This window comes from Aotus nancymaae, unplaced genomic scaffold (assembly GCF_030222135.1).
Source record: "Aotus nancymaae isolate 86718 unplaced genomic scaffold, 86718_ANA_hifiasm-v0.15.2.pri h1tg000021l, whole genome shotgun sequence".
Lineage (NCBI taxonomy): Eukaryota > Metazoa > Chordata > Mammalia > Primates > Aotidae > Aotus > Aotus nancymaae.
The window spans coordinates 9,903,666-9,922,996 of NW_026988433.1; the positions used below are offsets into that span (position 1 = coordinate 9,903,666).

Below are 19,331 nucleotides of genomic sequence, written 5' to 3' on the forward strand. Positions count from 1 at the left end.
CTACACTATTCAGTACAGTCCTGCCAACAGCCACATTACAATTTAAAATCAATCATGTCAACCTAAAATGAGCGACAGAGACTAACTCTCCAAAGTAGTTTATCTGGAAATGTTGGAGGTTTGCAATCTGGAGTATGCATGCTATGGTACTGTGCTGTGGTACTATGCTTATGGTATAAGCACGTTCAAAGGGGTTGGGACACAGGAAACTTTAAAAGACAAAAGGCAGTCCACAGTGCGCTAAACTGTTCTGAAACAAAGACCACTGGTTACAGGAGCATGTTGTGGGCATTAGCATTAGCTCATTGGTGGGACATCCCTTGTTAGGGATGCTTCCTTGTATAAGCAGCTTATTATCTGGAATACTGTGGTTCTGAGGAATTCCTTTAATATTTCCCATAATGGGCATCTGTGTGAGAGGGCTGCTCCTTTGTGACCTCCCAGCTCCATTTTGTGGAAGTTTGACATTAGTGACTCCATTTTGATACTGAAAACTTTCATTACTAAGATTAACATTTTAAAACTGGTTCTTCAGTCTTACCAGCCGCATTTCAGGTGTTCAGTAGTGACACGGGACTTGTGACTGCTGCATTGGACAGTGCAGACAGCGTTTCTGGTTTTGCAGAAGATTCTGTTGGACAGTGCTGGTCTGAAGGGTTCAAGAAGGACAGCCCTGTTTAATTCAACACCTTATCCTCATCTACAGTAGAGGCACAGAGTGTAAAGGGTGTGAATGCCTGAGAGGCAGTGAGGGGAATGTTCAGAGCCACAAGTACTTGAATCTTGATTGTGATTCAGGAGCAACAGAAACCTAGAAGAACAATTAAGTTGAATCATAAAACTGTAAAATAGAGTTGTATCTAAAACATAGATTGTTATGTGTGGTTTTTAAATTACTGTGCAAATGTGTAAATACTGTTTGAGAGCAGATTGTTTTATATGCACATATGGTCTGAATTGAAATGCAGACCTTTGCAGTGCTTGAACTTTCTCATTCTAATAGCACACTAGCAACTTCAGACGTCAGCAGGCGGAAGTGGCTGATTCCAGGTGCAGAGTACTCCATCTTTACTGGCCAGCCTCTGGATACCCAGGACAGTAACGTGGATAACCAGCTGGAGGAAACCTGTATCCCTGGGTGAGATAACTTTGCTAAAGATTCTATTTAGGGATGTTATGTTTTATTAGAGATTTCAGTTGCTTTTAAATGTTCAGGAAGCCCTCTCTGGTTCTTTAATGTCTTAATTTTGAGAACCTGACTTTATTTTACTTTGAAAGGCAACTACTATTAGAATATTTTACTTCCACGAGCTCTGCAGAACTTCCCCACCTGTGCTCAGTGGCACAGTATGGGTTTGTGATTAAGATAGGATGTCGATCCTCAGGCCAGGTGTGGTGGCTCACGCCTGTAATCCCAACATTTTGGGAGCCCAACGTGGAGGGATCGCTTGAGCTCAGGAGTTCGAGGTGAGCCTGGGTAGCGTGACAAAATCCCACCTCTACAAAAAATATATATATGTTAGCTGGGTGTGGTGACACACGCCTATAGTTTCAGCTACTTGAGAGGGTAAGGTGGGAAGGTACTGGAGCCTGGGAAGGTCAAGGCTACAGTGAGCTGTGATTGCACCACTGCACTCTAGCCTGGGCGACAGAGTGAGACCTTGTCTAAAAACAAATGAGGCTGGACGCGATGGCTCACACCTGTAATCCCAGCACTTTGAGAGGCCGAGGCGGGCCTATCACCTGAGGTCAGGAGTTCGAGACTAGCCTGACCAACATGGTGAAACCACCCCGTCTCTAAAAAATCCAAAATTAGCCGGGCATGGTGGTGCAAGCCTATAATCCCAGCTACTCAGGAGGCTGTCAGGAGAATCACTTGAACCCAGGAGATGGAGGTTGCGATGAGCCAAGATCATGCCATTGCAGTCCAGCCTAGGCAACAAGAGTAAAATTCCATCTCAAAAATAAATAATAAATAAAACAAAAGATGTTGATCCTCTCCCGCTTCAGATGGCTCTGGACAGCCTGAGCCCCGAGCCTGCGTGAGCAGCCTCAGCCACTTACTCCAGGGTTCTGTGCCGATGCTGTTCCTCTAAGTGTAGGATGTTAGAAGGATTGGAAAGCACTGTATGCAGGTTTAATTTATTTGCATTGCAAAGCGTAGTCATTGTGGAGTATAATTGTCAACTCTGTTATTCTCCTAATAACCCCTGTAAAGTATGTGTTTTAGCTTGGACTGTTTTAACAAATTACCACTGACTAGGTGGCATAAACAACACACATTTCTCTACCTTTGGAGGCTGAAAGTGCAAGATCAGGGTGCCGAGTGTTTGGTGAGGGCCCTCTTCCTGCTTATGTCCCTCACATGTCCTTTCCTTGGTGTCTGTGCACAGAGAGAGTGCTCCTGCCTCTTCCTTTTTTTTTTTTTGAGATGGAGTTTCACTCTTGTTGCCCAGGCTGGAATGCAGTGGCACCATCTCAGTTCACTGCAACCTCTGCCTCCCGGGTTCAAGCAGTTCTCCAGCCTCAGCCTCCTGTGTAGCTGGGGTTACCGACGTGCGTACCACACCCAGCTAATTTTATATTTTTAGTAGAGATGGGGTTTCTCCATGTTAGTCAGGCTGGTCTCAAACTCCTGACCTCAGGTGATCCGCCTGCCTCGGCCTCCCAAAGTGCTGGGATTACAGGGTGTGAGCCACTGCACCCAGCCCTCTTCCCCCTTTTTTTTTTTTAATAAGGGCATTAATCTCATCATAGGGGCTTCACCCTCATGACCTCATCCAACCCTAACTACCTCGTAAATGCTCCACCTCCAGATACCATCACGTTGAAGATTAGGGCTTCAATGTGTATGTTTGAGATGGAGGTGGGGGTGAGATGTTTGGTCCATAGCACTGTATGTCTTAAAATTATTGTTTAAGGTACCGTTCACCTCCAGAAAAGGATTCTTCACCTGGAAGTTCATCAACAAGCTTGTTGATAAAAAAGCAAAGAGAGACTTCAGACACGCCAATCATGAGAGCTTTGAAAGAAGTTGATGAAGGAAAAATATTTAAAAATTGGGGGACACAGACAGAGAAAGAGGATACCTCAAATAGTGAGTATTTCCATGTTTGAGATAGATGGATATAGATATATTTTCCCCATTTATATTATCTTCTTTCCAATTAAAATCTTTAGGTAATGAAATTAAAAGTTTTAACTCTGTAAACTTGCTATTTTCCTGCTACTTCAGCCTCGTTTCATAGATAATTGAATGTCCTAGTTAAATAATTTATCACAGTTCTGGCATAACATGTACCTTTTGTACAAAGTAAACCACATGTTACATTCTGATTATGAAAGAGGCTTACATGGCATTCTGGTTTTTTTTTTTTGAGGCAGTCTTGCTCTTTCACCCAGGCTGAAGTGCAGTGTGCTACAGCTCAATGCAAACTCCACTTCCCAGGTTCAAATGATCCTCCTGCCTCAGCCTCCCCAGTACCTGGAATTATAGGTGCCCTCTACCATACGCAGCTAATTTTAGTATTTTTAGTAGAGACGGAGTTTCACCATGTTGGCCAGGCTGGTCTCGAACTCTTGACTTAAAGTGATTTACCCACCTTGGCCTCTCAAAGTGTGGGATTACAGTGGTGGGCCACTGCTCCTGGCCTTACATGGCATTCCTGAGGATATTTGAGACATTTCTGTCAGTTTGTCTTACTTGCACACAACAGAAAGCTGTGATAGGCATTTGGTATTTATGAAGTAAGATATAATATTTCCTATTCTTTCTTCCCTTAGTTACCAAGCATCTATAGATAAGGCAAGCAGTGTCTTTAATACTGTGTTTTTTCACAGGTCCAGGTCACCAGGTCACCAATATGTTTCTTTCCTTTTCCTTTATGCTTGCTTGCTCAGACCCCTTAGTCATTCTACTAGTGTCTTTGGGGTTACATCTCCCAAACAGTGTCATAGTAAATAAATTAGTAACCTGCTTTCTAAAAATAACCCTCTTGAAAAATCACCTTCAATGCCGATTGTAAACAGGGAACCAGAATGAATTCATTTAAAACTCCCACATTTTTCTTCATCAAACATTCATAATAATGCGGAGCATTTGCAAATAGTCATATAACCTAGCCAGTGAGAATAAATGCTTTGAGCAGAACCTAAGCTGTGTAGAGGACCTGGCTTGGTGTGTAACCACCTGTTAATAAAGGTGGATAACTGAAGCTTAGGCTTGTTTTGATTTGTTTTTTGTTTTCTTGTTTTTTTGGTCTGCTGTAGAATTAGTGAATCCTCGGCAAACTGAAAGTTCAGTCTTTGCAAGTCGTTCTCCAGAAAAGTGTGCCCAACAGAGACAAAAGAGACTTAACTCAGCCTCACAGAGATCATCATCTTTACCACCTTCAAATCGTAAATCAAGTACTCCAAGTAAGAGTTGGATGTGTACATCTCTTGGGTTCAAAAGCATGACCTCTGAGCTGTGCCTGCTATTTGCCCATTTCCTGTTTCTCTTGTATCCTTAGCACCCTAGTAGAGTACTCTGAGCAGAGGACCCCTAAATAAGATATTGTTCATAAATGAATTTATCTGATCACACAGATACTACAAATATAAATGAAGAAATCTGCTTATTGAAGTGAGATTTTTTTATTGTGTCCAGTAAATTGTTTGCAACTAATACTTAAAAATACCTCAGAGTTTTAAAGATACTAGACTGCTATCCAAACATTAATTCAATCAAATTAATTCAAGCTAGTCTGCAAAAATACTTCTTATATATTTGATCTTAGGTACTCAGCATTAGTCACTATTTTTCTTTAACCAATTACAGGTTTGGTTTTAAAGTTGAAGCACTGAATTTCTGTCCTAAATTTTCATTTTCACACCAGCTAAGGAGATTCTTATTATTGTGTTATAGGAATGTTCAGTAGTGTACTGCTGTTTCCATCTTATTTCCAGTCGACTTCTAAAATCCTGAAAAACCAGTTTTGAGTCAGAGTGCTGAAAGTACAGTCTGATATACTGCAGTGTTACAGTGGTTACCTCTGAGTGTTAGGATTATGAGTGATTTTACTTTTTTGTACACTCATTTCTCTCTCAAAGTTTTACATTGAAATTATATTCCTTTCAAACTTAGAAAAAACTGAAAAAGAAACTGTTATGCTGATATATATAGAAGGAAAAGAATATTTTCTCATTTTCTCTATAGCAAAAAGAGAGATTATGCTAACACCAGTGACTGTGGCTTATAGTCCAAAGCGATCCCCTAAAGAAAACTTGTCCCCAGGATTTAGTCATCTGCTTAGCAAAAATGAAAGCAGTCCGATTCGGTAAGTTCTCTAAAATTGTAGAATAAAGTTCACTATATTAGTGATTTTTTTTTTCCAAATGCTGACTTATGTCTCTAGCTATCACTGATTTTTCAGTTACCAGTGGGAACTCTGCAGATTTCATTTAAATCATAAGTGAATGTCATACTACAGCTAAAGTACTACAGTACAATGAACACAGTTTTTAATTGTGTAAACTTGCTGCTACTAGATTTTAAATATCACCTCAGCACCCCATTCAGGTTTTGTAGGTAGAATGATAGTTCTTTGTTTTCCTGAAAAGGTTTATGATACAGGAAAACTTTTGGGCCATTTGTACAGGAAAGTAGGCTTTACTGGTATGGCCCTGGCACCAAATACATGTTTACCTGTGCTGCTGAGACATTGTCCCCTCCGAAGTGTGAGCAGCTGTGTGTGCTGTTGGCGGGGAGGAATATTGCTTCTTGGTTCTAGACCCAACTCCGACAGGCTCTTGGGGAGATGAGTTAAGCACATTGAACCTCAGTTTCCTCTTCTATAAAACGGGGATAATAATAACTACCCTGCTTATTTCATAAGGTTTTTATAAAGTTCAAATGAGATAATGTATGGGTAAGTGTTTTAAGTCTTTAGTATGAAAATGCAATTTTGTTAAAAACTAGAAATGAAATTTCAGTTTTAGAAAATTATATAACCAGCTTCTTTCAAGAAAATACATAAATATGTGAGTTAGCTGGATGCCAGCTCATCTTTCTAGTGGAGATAGGGAAAAGCAGTTAACATTTTTTTCTCACAAGTAACTTGCTTCATTCAATAGATTTGATATACTTTTGGATGATTTAGATACTGTTCCTGTGTCAACATTACAACGTACCAATCCAAGAAAGCAACTCCAGTTTCTTCCTCTAGATGACTCGGAAGGTATCTTTTCCTAAAAAATATTAGTTATGGTTTTAGTCATTCATTTTTTGAGATTCTGGTATCTCTCAATGCTCTAAATATTATAATATCCTGCACTTAAATATTTTCCTACTTAAGGGCCTCTGAAACTAAGCACTCATGATGCTATGTGTTGTTATGTCAATGTTGTTATCCTCATTGAAAAGTTGGGAAACTGAGGTACAGGGATTGTTGATGTTTAATTACCAGAGCCATACTGTTTAGTTATTCTCTTTACTTTTATTCTCTATATGCAGCATAGGCTTTGGGTAACTTTTTTTTCTCATTTATATTCTAAATATGGAATAAAGCTATAAGACAATGTATGTGAAATCACTTGGGTAGGCCCTCAAAATTTTAAATGTTTAGTGTTAGTGTATGTCCACTAAATGTGATGTATTAGTTTTTAAACTTTTTTTTTTTTTGCTTTAAGTTTACTTAAAGTTAATTTATGTTTACATGAAGTTTGCTTAAGTTCATTAAGGGAAGTTGTGAAGATTGTCAGAGGGCAAAGCTTTTCTTTGGAGAAAAAAGCAGAGTAAATGTGATTTATTATTATTATCTCTTTTCATTACTTTTTTGGACCATATAGCAGCTATGTCCAGAAAGTTAAATTGGGCAACATATTTAATATGTATGCAATCTACTGGAAAAATAGATAAGAAATATAAGCAATTCTTTCCTCTCTGACAGAAAAAACATATTCTGAGAAAGCCACCGATAACCATGTTAATCGTAGCTTTTGCCCTGAACTGTTGCCAAATGGAGTGAAGAAAGTATCTGTGAGAACTGCCTGGGAGAAGAATAAATCAGTTAGCTATGAACAGTGTAAGCCGGTTTCAGTAACTCCACAGGGGAATGATTTTGAATATACAGCAAAAATTAGGACCCTAGCTGAAACAGAACGATTTTTTGATGAGCTTACAAAAGAAAAGGACCAGGTAAAAACCAACAAATATTTTTTAAAAATTGTTTTCTGAACTTAATGCTTATGTCTAAGGAGAAGGAAATTATTGACTCAAACCTGTCTCAGGGTATTACAACGGGATAGCATACCAGAGCTGTGCTAGCCACGGATTTGAGCCATGTGGTCATTATTAATTGACAGAGGGAAATTAAGTTGAGATGAAATGGACAAGGAAATACTAAGCCAAAATCTTTTCTTTCCATTCTATGTGACAAACCTCCCTGCCAGTAATTTAAACACATGTTTTATCATTGTGTTAACAGATTGAGGCAGCACTAAGCAGGATGCCTTCTCCTGGAGGACGAATCACTTTACAGACAAGATTAAATCAGGTGAAATGTCTTAGCTTGAATCTGCTTTAGATGCTTGATGCCAGTCAGTGTTCCATTTATCTAAGAGGGGTTTAAAAAATCATGGCACAGTGAAAATTAGACACACTGAAGTAGCAGTCAAAACTTTTAGCTTTTACAGGAAATGTTTGATTATAGCAATTTTATAACTGCAAGCTAGCTTTCAGGAATAAAAATTGATTTTACCTTTAGACTTAGAGAAGAAGGTGTTGATGCCCTTGTATTTTCAAGAAAGTAACTTGAGAGCAAATGGCAATATGCTTTTCAACAGATTTTACATTAAGTTAGTGCTCACAGATTGCCTCCCTTTTTGTTTGATTTCTCTCTTTGCAAATCTGTAATTTATTTCTGAACTCCCTTCCATTAGCAAGCATATAAAATGGTTACACTTTGCAAATTCAATAGCTGTAGAGGTTTAAACGTGAACTGTGGGCTGGGCGCAGGGGCTCACACCTGTAATCCCAGCACTTTGGGAGGCTGAGGCAGGTGGATCACCTGAGGTCAGGAGTTCCAGACCAGCCTGGCCAATGTGAAACCCTGTCTCTACTAAAAATACAAAAATTAGCTGGGCAGAAGGGATGGGTGCCTGTAGTCTCTGCTATTCAGGAGGTTGAGGCAGGCAGGAGAATCACTTGAGCCTGTGAGGTGAAGGTTGCAGTGGGCCGAGATCGCACCACTGCCCTCCAGTCTCGGGGAGAGAGTGAGACCCTGTTTCAAAAAAAAAAAAAAAATGCAGAGCTGTGAGCTGTGATTCCATTGTTGAGCAAGAGGTGGTGCAGGCGATGTGGCCCATGTGCATTTCTTTTAGTTGCTTTTCAAAGAGAATTAAAATACAGGAAACCATGGGACATTTAAAATCTGCTCTTTTAGGAACAGTAACATTTTAAACATAATAGCGAGTGTGTATCTCTTCTATAACCACATTTTGGCATCCCATTGCCTTTACTTCAGTAAAAGTTAATTTTCAGATCTGTGATATCAGAAAGACAAAACAGCAAGGACTTTTCCTGGGACGAACATCCCCAACTTACTTATTTTTTTTTTTTTGAGTTGGAGTCTCACTCTGTTGCCCATGCTAGAGTGCAGTGGTGCGATCTTGGCTCACTGCAGCCTCCGCCTTGCGGGTTCAAGTGATTCTCCTGCCTCAGCCTCCCGAGCAGCTGGGACTACAGGCACGCACCACCACACCCAGCTAATTTTTGTATTTGTTTTGTTTTGTTTTTTGAGATGGAGTCTCTCTCTGTCACCCAGGCTAGAGTGCAGCGACACTCACTGCAACCTCCACCTCCCAGGTTCAAGCGATTCTCCTGCCTCAGCCTCCCGAACAGCGGGATTACAGGCCCCCGCTACCACACCCAGCTAATTTTTGCACTTTTAGTAGAGGTGGGGTTTCACCATGTTGACCAGGCTGGTCTTGAACTCCTGACCTCAGGTGATCCTCCCACCTCAGCCTCCCAAAGTTCTGGGATTACAGGTGTGAGCCATTGCACCTAGCCCCTAACTTCTTTTTTTCTGATTTTGTCTTTTTGTTCTGATACATTAGTCAATAATTGATAAAACTCAGTTAACACATGAAATTTTTTTTTTTTTTTTTTTTTTTTTTGAGATGAAGTCTCACCCTATCGCCTAAGTTTGGGTGCAGTGGGCCCATCTCGGCTCACTACAACCTCCGCCTCCCAGGTTCAAGTTATTATCCTGCCTCAGCCTCCTGAGTAGCTGGGATTACAGGTGCGGGTCACCATGCCCAGATAATTTTTTTTTTTTTTTTTGTATCTTTAGTAGAGACAGGGTTTCACCATGTTGGCCAGGCTGGTCTTGAACTCCTGACTCGTGATCCATCCACCTCGGCTTCCCAAAGTGCTGGGATTACAGGTGTAAACCACTGTGCCCAGCCATGAAACTTTTTTTTTTTTTTGAGACAAAGTTTGACTTTTGTCGCCCAGGCTAGAGTACAATGGCGCAATCTTGGCTCACTGCAACCTCCACCTCTGGGGTTCAAGTGATTCTCAGCCTTCTGAGTAGCTAGATTTACAGGCATGCACCACCACATCTGGCTAATTTTGTATTTTTAGTAGAGGCGGGGTTTTTCCATGTCAATCCAGCTGGTCTCAAACTCTGGACCTCAGGTGATCCGCCTGCCTTGGCCTTCCAAAGTTCTAGCCAATATGTTTTTATATAATGAATAGCATAAATTTGTTCTGACTCTCAAAATAAGACTTGGGCCGGGCGTGGTGGCTTACCTGAGGTCAGGAGTTTGAGACCAGTCTGGGCAACATGATAAAACCCTGTCTCTACTAAAAATACAAACATTAGCCAGGCGTGGTGGTGCACACCTGTAATCTCAGCTACTTGGGACGCTGAGGCAGGAGAATCACTTGAACCCAGGAGGTGGAGGTTTCAGTGAGCTGAGATTGCACCATTGGATTCCAGCCCGGGTGACAGAGCAAGATTCCATCTGAAAAAAAAAAAAGACCCAGTGCGGTGGCTCACACCTGTAATCTTAGCACTTTAGGAGGCTGAGACGGCCAGATCACAAGGTCAGAAGTTGGAGACCAGCCTGACCAACATGTTGAAACTCCATCTCTACTAAAAATACAAAAATATGCTGGGCGTGGTGGCACACGCCTATAATCCTAGCTGATTGGAAGGCTAGGGCAGGAGAATCACGTGAATCTGGGAGATGGATGTTGCAGTGAACCGAGATTGCACCATTGCACTCCAGCCTGGGTGACAGAGCATGGCTCTGTCTCAAAAAAAAGAAAAAGAGACTTAAAAGGCATTAGGCTAAAAACTGTTTCAATTCAGAAAGATGACAAGTGGCAGCAAAAAGGGGCTGAGGATGCTCTTGTATGATTCATAAACTGGGCCAAAAGATGAAAAGTTACCAGTCTCACTAATGAATAAAAGCGATACATGTTTAAACATCTTTTCTTGGGCCAGATGCAGTGGTTCACACCTTTAATCCTAGCACTTTGGGAGGCCAAGGAGAGAAGATCTCTTGAAGCTAGGAGTTTGAGGCTGCAGTGAGCTATGATCACACAACTGCCCTCCAGCTTGAGTGACAGAGTGAGACCCTGTCTCTGTAAAAAACAAAAAAACAAAACAAAAAAACACCATGGCTGGGCTCATGCCTGTAATCATAGTGAATCCCAGCCCTTTGGGAGGGCAAGACGGGAAGATGGCTTGAGCTCAGGAGTCTGAGACCAGCCTGGGCAACATAATGAAACCTTGTCTCTACAAAAAATAAAAGATTAGCCAAGACAACCCCACACCTTTTAAAACCTATTACTTTGGCAGTTTTCTTTTTCTTTTTTTAGCCATAACATTAGCACACAGTATTTTTTTATTTCTTTTTTGCGGGGGGCAGGGGGGAGACGTAGTCTTGTTGTGTTGCCCAGACTGAAATAGTGTCACCATCTCAGCTCACTGCAATCTTCACCACCCAGGTTCAAGTGATTCTCATGCCTCAGTCTCCCAAGTAGCTAGGACTGCAGGAGTGCTCTACCACACCCAGCTAATGTTTTGTATTTTTAGTAGAGACGGGGTTTTGCCGTGTTGGCCAGGCTGGTCTCAAACTCCTGACCTCAGATGATCTGCCCAAAGTGCTGGGATTACAGTCATGAGCTACCACGCCTGGTCATGGCAGGACTTTTTTTTTTTTTTTTTTTTTTTTTTTTTTTAAATAAAAGGTTTCAGGATGGAGAAGAGCTTATCTTCATACACTGCAGGTGGAAGTAGAAATTGTCTCAAACATCCTGGGTTACAACTTGACATATATCCAGAGCCTTAGAAATTTGCATTTCTTTGGACCTGGCATTTTTATTTCTGGGACTGATTCCTAAGGCAGTACTTATATTTGCGAAGAGATATGTTTAAGAACTTTATATTGCAGCCTTATTTACGATATCCAAAATTAGAAGCAACCCAAATTTCTACTAAAAGATTCTTCATTAAGTATGTTACTGCTGATGGAATATTGTATATTAACTTAAAAGGATGTTATACAAGGGTATTTTATAAAATGAAAAAGTTCAATTGAAAGATTTTTGTTTTGTTTTGTTTTTTGAGACTGACTCTCGCTCTCAGGCCAGAGTGCTGTGGCGCAATCTCAGCTTATTGTAACCTCTACCTCCTGGGTTTAAGTGCCACCTCGCCCGGCTAATTTTTATATTTTTAGTAGAGATGGGGTTTCACTGTCTCGGCCAGGGCTTACTCCTGACCTCAAGTGATCCACCTGCCTCAACCTCCCAAAGTGTGGAATTACAGGTGTGGGCCACTGTGCCTGGCCTAATTGAAACATATTTTGAGGCCAGGCAAGTGGCTCATGCTTGTAATCCCAGCACTTTGGGAAGCTGAGGCAGGCGATCACTTGAGGTCAGGAGTTCGAGACCAGCTTGGCCAACACGGTGAAACGCTGTCTCTACTAAAAATACAAAAATGTTAGCCAGTTGTGGTAGCGCGCCTGTAATCTCAGCTACTCGGAGGCTGAGGCAGGAGGTTGCAGTGAGCCAAGGTTGTACCACTGCACTATAGCCTGGGCAACAGAGTGAGACTCTGTCTCACAAAACAACAACAACAACAACAACAAAATTTGAAATAGAGTTTGATTCTCTCCTTAGGTTTCTTTCTTTCTTTCTTTTGAGACAGAGTCTCTGTTGCCCAGAAGACTGTCTGGAGTATAGTGGCGCAGTCTTGGCTCACTGCAGCCTCTGACTCCAGGGTTCAAGCAGTTCTCCTGCCTCAGCCTCCTGAGTAGCTGGGATTACAGGTGTGCGCCATCACACCTGGCTGTATTTTTAGTAGAGATGGGGTTTCACCATGTTGGTGAGGCTGATCTCAAACTCTTGACCTCGTAGACCACCTGCCTTAGCCTCTCAAAGTGCTGGGATTACAGGTGTGAACCACCATGCCTGGCTGGTTTCTTTTTTAATTTTTTTGAGACAGGGTTTCACTCTGACTCAGGCTAAAGTGCATTGGCACAATCATAGCTCACTGTAATCTTAACCTCTGAGGCTCCAGCAGTTCTCTCACATCAGCCCCTTGAGTAGCTTGGACTACAGGCATGCACCACCACACCTGGCTACTTTTTAAAAATTTTTTTGTAGAGGCAGGAGCTCGCTGTGTTGCCCAGGCTGGTATCGAACTTCTGGCTGCAAGTGATTCTCCCATCTTGGCCTCCCACAGTACTGGGATTACAGGCATGAGCCACCATGCTTGGCCTTATTTTTCTTTTTAAAAATGGTATGCGACTGGGTGCAGTGGCTCATGCCTGTAATCCCAGCACTTTGGGAGGCCAAGGTGGGCAGATCATCTGTGGTCAGGAGTTCAAGACCAGCCTGGCCAATATGTTGAAACCTTGTCTCTACTAAAAATACAACAATTAGCCGGGTATGGTGGTAGGCACCTGTAATCCCAGTACTCAAGAGGCTGAGGCAGGAGAATCGCTTGAGCCTGAGAGGCAGAGGTTGCAGAGAGCTAAGATTGTGCACTCCAGCTTGGGTTACAGAGCGATACTCCATCTCCCCGCCAAAAAAAGAAAACAACAGTGATATGCATATATATGTATGCAGAAAAAAATAGGAAAGAGGAACAGTTATTTCCTTCTGCTTATTTGTCTTTTAAATTTTCTATATTCTAAGTGTTTTATAATGACTCCTTTTATAATTAAAGCTAAAGAAAAAATTTAAGCTTTATTTCAGGACACTATTGGAATTAATACTGAATAAATTATCTAAAATAAAGCTGGGTTCGGTGGCTTATGCCTATAATCCCAACACTTTGGGAGGCCGAAGTGGTTGGATCATTTGAGGCCAGGAGTTCGAGACCAGCCTGGGTGACATAGTGAGACCTTGTCTCTACAAAAAAAAAAAAAAAGTTTAAAATCATCCAGGTGTGGTGGTGCCTGCCTTTAGTTTCAGATACTCGAGAGGCTGAGGTGGGAGGATTGCTTGAGCCCAGGAGTTTGAGGCTACAGTAAGCTATGATCGTGCCACTGCAGTCCAGCCTTGGGTGACAGAGGATGACCCTGTCTCAAAGAAACACAGAAGTATCTATAATGATATATAGTCTAGGTACTATTTAACAGTAATATTGTTTATTTTAAAATAGCAATTGTTAGGTCAATTCATTGTCAAATCTTTTTTTTTTTTTTTTTTGAAAAGTATCCTTCAGTATTTTTTGTTTTTTTCCTTTTTAACTTAGAAATTTTGGTGAGAAGAAAGTTTTTGATCTATGTATGTGTGGGATGCGGCACTGATCAGATGTGTCCATTTCTTCTGGTGAAATGCGTGAAGCCCCTCCTGGGCTCCTCTTGTACTGTTCTCACTTCAGCAGAGCCAAAGAATTATCCCCTTCCAGTTGGTTGTATTGCTATTACTAGAATTTCCATATACTCCATGTGCCAAAGAAATTGAGAATACTTTAAAGTGCAGCAGTTATTTTGAATGGTTCAAAAGCTGATTTATATTGTTCAGTTGAAAAGAAATCATAAGATGATTTGTGTTGAGAGCAAAAAATAATTGTAATTTTAATGTTTATACTTGCTCTTTTGCTAAAAGAAAGGTCAGTTTGGTGGTGACTATAGAACTTGATGCAGAATTCTAATTAAACTTTTCCCATTGTTTTCATCTAGGAAGCCTTGGAAGATCGTTTGGAAAAGATTAACCGAGAACTGGGTTCAGTTCGCATGACGCTAAAGAAATTCCATGTTTTGCGCACCTCTGCAAATCTTTGAGATTTGTAGCCATTAAATTTTGAGATGTTTTTGTTTGCACTAATGTATAATTATGCAGTCAGAAAAGGCAAACTATTTTGTACTGTTTATAGGCCTTCAAACAGTAGTTTTACAATCACGCTATTCTTACACTTGCTATTTTGTACTTCAAATGGCACATATTTTCAAGATATTTTTGTTATGCTCAGGAATCTCTTGTATATTTTACTATTTAAAAAGTATTATTTTTAAATAGTATATGTCTCCAATTTATATCAATAAGAAAATGTAAGCAGGGGAGGCAGCTTGTTTCTAAACAAATAGTGTTATCCTTTTACAATTAACTTTGCACACCAATTTTATAAACTTGTTCTACACTGTAAATACGATTCATTTTTTAAAAAATAAAGCATAATAGCTTCCATAATGATAGACTATTAGATGTTGAATACATAAAAAAACAATTACAGTGTATCTTGGATTTCAGTTGTGTTGAGGTTTTTAAAAAATGATAATGCAATTCCTATTTGAAACATGTCTTAGAGTGAATATCAGCGTAGTAATAATGGACTATTGGAAAGCTTTGAAAACTGTGAATATAACTTATTTTGTTTTCTTTAAACTTTATTGTTTGTAAGAAAAATGAGAGGGATTGTAATTCTCTAATTTTATCTTTCTAAAACAGTTATTGGAGAGGCCTATAGCTCTCTGACCATTGTTCTGAATTAACTTGTGTCCCACCCTGGACAATAAATGGACAGATAAACCCTTTGAAATACAAGCCCGCCACCCAGTGAGGGATTAAGAGAGCAGCCTGGTTTTCTTAGCGTGCATGACTTCAGCTGTCTGTCAGAGTTGTCATCTGGACATGTTCACCCCTTTCCAGGCCCTTTGACCCTGGCCAAAAAGAGAAATAAATACTTACATTGTAGGTGCTGTAAGAACACTATGCTTTAGATCATCACAATCTACTCTGTTTGTTAATGGACAGGGAGTGTGTCTGGATGGAACCTGGTGCCTTCCCCTTGTGTTTGCAGAGGTCTCCAGCCCACTGCCTCTGTGGTAGCCACTGGCTCTCAGAAGTAGTGTGTGGGCAGGAGGCTCTCCTCTGATCCAGGAGCATTGGCAGGTTTGTGTTGGGACTGCTGGTTAAATTGGAGCTGTGTAACCATAAACTTTTTGGCAGCCAGTTGGAAGAACACAGTGCCCCACATATTCCAGCTCAGTACATGTTGATAAACAAATTCATCCAAATTTTCAAAGTGAATTCGTGCTAAACATGCTCATGTTTTAAATTTTGGTTTGCTTTGAGCTTTTCCTCCTTATGTGGCTCTTAATAATAAGTAGTTAGACTGAACCAAGCCATCTCAGTTATTCCAAGCAGGATCTCAAATGATCTTTGAGTGCCCTTCACCTGAGTTTCACCACAGCCCTGCTCCCTTCTTAGCAAGGAGGGCAGCCTGTCTTTGCTCCCTACTCTTGCAACTTTTGAAGACTTCAGGCTAATCAAAATTACTTATAATTAGAATCAAGTGCCTTTATTTATTTATTTTTTTAAGACAGAGTTTTGCCCTTGTTGCCCAGGCTGGAGTGCAATAGAGCAATCTCAGCTCACTGCAACCTCTGCCTCTTGGGTTCAAGCAATTCTCCTGCCTCAGCCTCCCGAGTAGCTGGGATTACAGGCACCTCCCACCACACCAGGCTAATTGTGTGTGTGTGTATTTTTTTTTTTAGTAGAGATGGGGTTTCACCATGTTAGCCAGGCTGGTCTCAAACTCCTGACCTCATGTGATCCACCCATCTTGGTCCCCCAAAGTGCTGGGATTACAGGCATGAGCCACTGTACCCAGTCTATTCTTGGTATTCTTTATTCTTGGTTTTCTAGCCTTAAAAAAAAAAAAATCTAGTCATAGTTAAAAAAAACATTCATTTTAATAAAGCTCCGGTACAGCTTGTGTCAGGACCTAGTAAGACCAACTTTAATATGTTCCTGGACATGACAAAAACTAAATTGTTAGGATATTTCCTTGTTCTCTACTTTTATTGTAAAGTCTACTACATTCTTAAGATTAAAAAAAAAATGCCATTTCAGAAGAGATGATAGTTTTATCTTGCCAAGGAATTATCTTCTTAGTAGCCTATATTGGCTTATTCCAAAAAAAGGCGTTAAGCTCCATCAAAACATCTTCTGCGCCTCTCTCTCAGAAAGCATATGCTTTGATATTTGAAGTGTGTAATAGATTGGAACTATCAGTCACTTATTTTTAAAAAGTTTATTTTTTCTTCATAGCTGTGAAGAGGGAAACCAAGGAAAATTCTTTCTGCTATCTTTCCCTTTGGTAATGCTTATCTTACGAACACTCAACTGAAAAAACACTCAAAAGTAGGAAAGATGGCAATTCTAAATAACAGCTATTATTCCAGGGAGGTAAACTATTTTTGTTGTTGGTTTGGGGCTGTGCTGCAGGTATTAATAGTAAAAAACAAAAACCTAAGCAAATCTGCCACTTCTGGGAAGTGCCTTCTAAAATGCAAATAGAAAGTGAACTCTCTCCTGATGGCCTGGATCTGTCTCCCTCCTTTCCATTTATAAGCCTCTTTGCAGGAGCTACTCCTGAGGTATGGAAATGGCCTTTGGGACTGAAGGACTTTTCCAACTGAAGCAGCAGCAGATGTAGCTAAAGTGCACAGCTAGGGCGGTGCAGAGCTGGGCTCGGGACGAGAGGAGAGACTTGGAGCCAGAGAGACCTGGGTCACATCCTAGCACAGGCCTGTCATCCTCAGCTCTAAGATGAAATAAGAAAACTCCTTTCATTAAGGAAGCTTTTGTAAAGTGCCTGGTACTTAGTAAGTGCTCAAGAAATACTACATTTCAGATTCATTGAGTTAATAACTTTTGAGGTAGCATACCTTTTTTTTTTGAGATAAAGTCTAGCTCTATCAGTTGCCTAGGCTGGAGTGCAGTGGTGCAATCTTGGCTAAGTGCAACCTGTCTCCTAGGTTCAAGCCATTCTCCTGCCTCAGCCTCCCCAGTAGCTGGGATTACAGGTGTGCACCACCATGCCCAGCTAATTTTTGTATTTTCAGTAGAGACGGGTTCTCACCATGTTGGCCAGTCTGGTCTTGAATTCCTGACCTCAAATGATCTGCCCACCTTGGCCTCCCAAAGTGTTGGGATTACAGGCATGAGCCACCGAGCCCAGCCTTGAGGTAGCATACTTTTTAAAATAAAGTAGATTATGTCCCAAGTAGTTGACTTAAAAACTACCTTGGATTGACATTTCTGTTTGGTGGTCTAAGATGTTCTCTTCATCCTTTGCAAAAAACAAACTTTTTTTTGGAGTTTAAATTGAGCCTTCCCTCTGGTGTGTGTGGTTTGTTTTTTTCTTTTAAGGATCAAAAACTTAAAAAATTTAAAACTTGTCACGTGTAAGTTCAGAAAGCACTTTGGTCTTAATTGGTGACTTAGGGGTTATTTGATATAAATACAGGCTGTTTTCCTAAAAGTTATTGCCAGTATCCTCCAAATAATTGCCCCTTCTAAAGGTGATGGCCTATGAGCAGAACCACACGTAGGAGGTGCCTCCCAGTGGGCGTTAGGAGATGTACGTGGAGCCTAGGACTTAGCCTGTGATAGCGAACCAGAAAGTGTCCCCTTCTAACCCAGAGAAGCCACGTGCTTTGCTGGTATTTGAATTCTGAACTTTGCACCTACATATGTAGTAAAAGCAGACACTTGTCACTTTAATTTTAAGATATCTCAGAAGTTTTTGCTAGATTTCAGTGTGTCACTTGTGCTATGAGTCTTTAAGAAGCTTTAAAAAATAAATGCACACCTGTAGCCTTTTAGGATTCATACAGGTAGATTATATTTACCTGTCGTGAGGGACAGGTAAATGGTTGACAGTTGCAGGTTTGATTAAACCAACTATATCGCACAAATTTTGCTGGAAATAGTTTCCCACCCTGCCAAGAGTTCTATGGTAGTTTGATAATAAACTACCCCAGTATTCTTAGGACCTGTGTTAGTTACTAAGTCTTTTCTGCCTGATTTGTGCTTTATTTCCATAGACACCTCAGATATGTGAGGAATGAAGCCATAAATGTGCATTTGCTGGACATTATATACCATGTCATCTCTATGACTACAGATTTCAAGGATAATTTTTACTCACATCTAACAATTTCACTGTAACAGTGACCGATAATGTGAAAAATGTGCTTTATACAGTGCTGCTGGTGGGTAGACAAGTGCTTGCTGCAGTTGTTTCTGAATCTAGCCAGATCCTAGAGTCATCAGGCTGTAAGCTCCGCAGGAGCAGGGACCATCTTTCTTTCTTGCACCATAGGCACCCAATAAATACTCGTGGCTGTGAACTGGCGTGTGACCTTCGTGTGTTTATTCCCGCTGGTTGGCTGCTGGAGCAGGTTGGTTGTGATGTGAAGTCCCAGGCATAGAGAAGTCCTCGAGTTACGGATTAAGGGGTGTCTATGCAGGAGCACAGTTCCCTCTGGGGCTCTGTGGGCTCCGCAGATCTTTCTGGATGGATCCTAGGGCACCTCTTAGTGGAGGGAAAGAATTTAGGGGCTCTAGGTGGTGATGGGACGCCTTGGCCCGCCTCGGCGTGGTCATGGTCAGGCGCATCTGGAGGCGAGTCGGGAACGATGGCTTTCCTGGCCCGTGCCGCTGGGTTCTGCCATGACCCCAGGAGGTGAGCAGCCGCTAGGGGCTCGGCCTCCCGACTCCATCTGGGGGCATCTCGTCCGCCTTAATTTTAGCTTGTCCTCGCCCCTCCAGGGGAGCACCGCAGTCTCCTCAGCCTTATAAGGTGATAGTAGGATGGGTCTCCCATCACTAAGTTTTAGGTGTGCCCTGTTTAGTTCCATGACTTCAGATTTTGCCAAACAAGTCCACCCTGGCTCAACCTAACAAACACCTCATGTTTTTAAGGAATGTCACCAGGCGCCCTCCCGGTGCTCTGGTTTTCACATTAGAGAGCCCTGTCGTGCCGGATCTTCGGGATGAAGCTGTTCGTGACTCTATTCCAGCTCCTCCCTGAGGTGGG

The 19,331-nt window shown here is 41.3% G+C and overlaps 1 protein-coding gene across 15 annotated transcripts in view; it reads left to right on the forward strand.

Moving 5' to 3' along the window:
• The window catches only part of MPHOSPH9 (M-phase phosphoprotein 9), a 77,031-nt gene extending 58,385 nt beyond the window's left edge, over positions 1-18,646 (forward strand). For 7 of the 15 annotated variants that reach the window (XM_021669941.2, XM_021669943.2, XM_021669951.2 and 4 more), the window contains 8 exons: positions 1,004-1,138; positions 2,922-3,097; positions 4,270-4,416; positions 5,198-5,318; positions 6,115-6,218; positions 6,930-7,177; positions 7,467-7,535; positions 14,185-18,646. In XM_021669941.2, the coding sequence (XP_021525616.2) occupies positions 1,004-1,138; positions 2,922-3,097; positions 4,270-4,416; positions 5,198-5,318; positions 6,115-6,218; positions 6,930-7,177; positions 7,467-7,535; positions 14,185-14,286 (1,102 nt within the window). In that variant the 3' untranslated portion in view covers positions 14,287-18,646. Of the gene's footprint in view, positions 1-1,003; positions 1,139-2,921; positions 3,098-4,269; positions 4,417-5,197; positions 5,319-6,114; positions 6,219-6,929; positions 7,178-7,466; positions 7,537-14,184 lie in introns of those variants that run through there. The other 8 variants (XM_021669945.2, XM_021669947.2, XR_002478399.2 and 5 more) reach the window with 8 other exon arrangements.
• Positions 18,647-19,331: the final 685 nt, after the last annotated feature.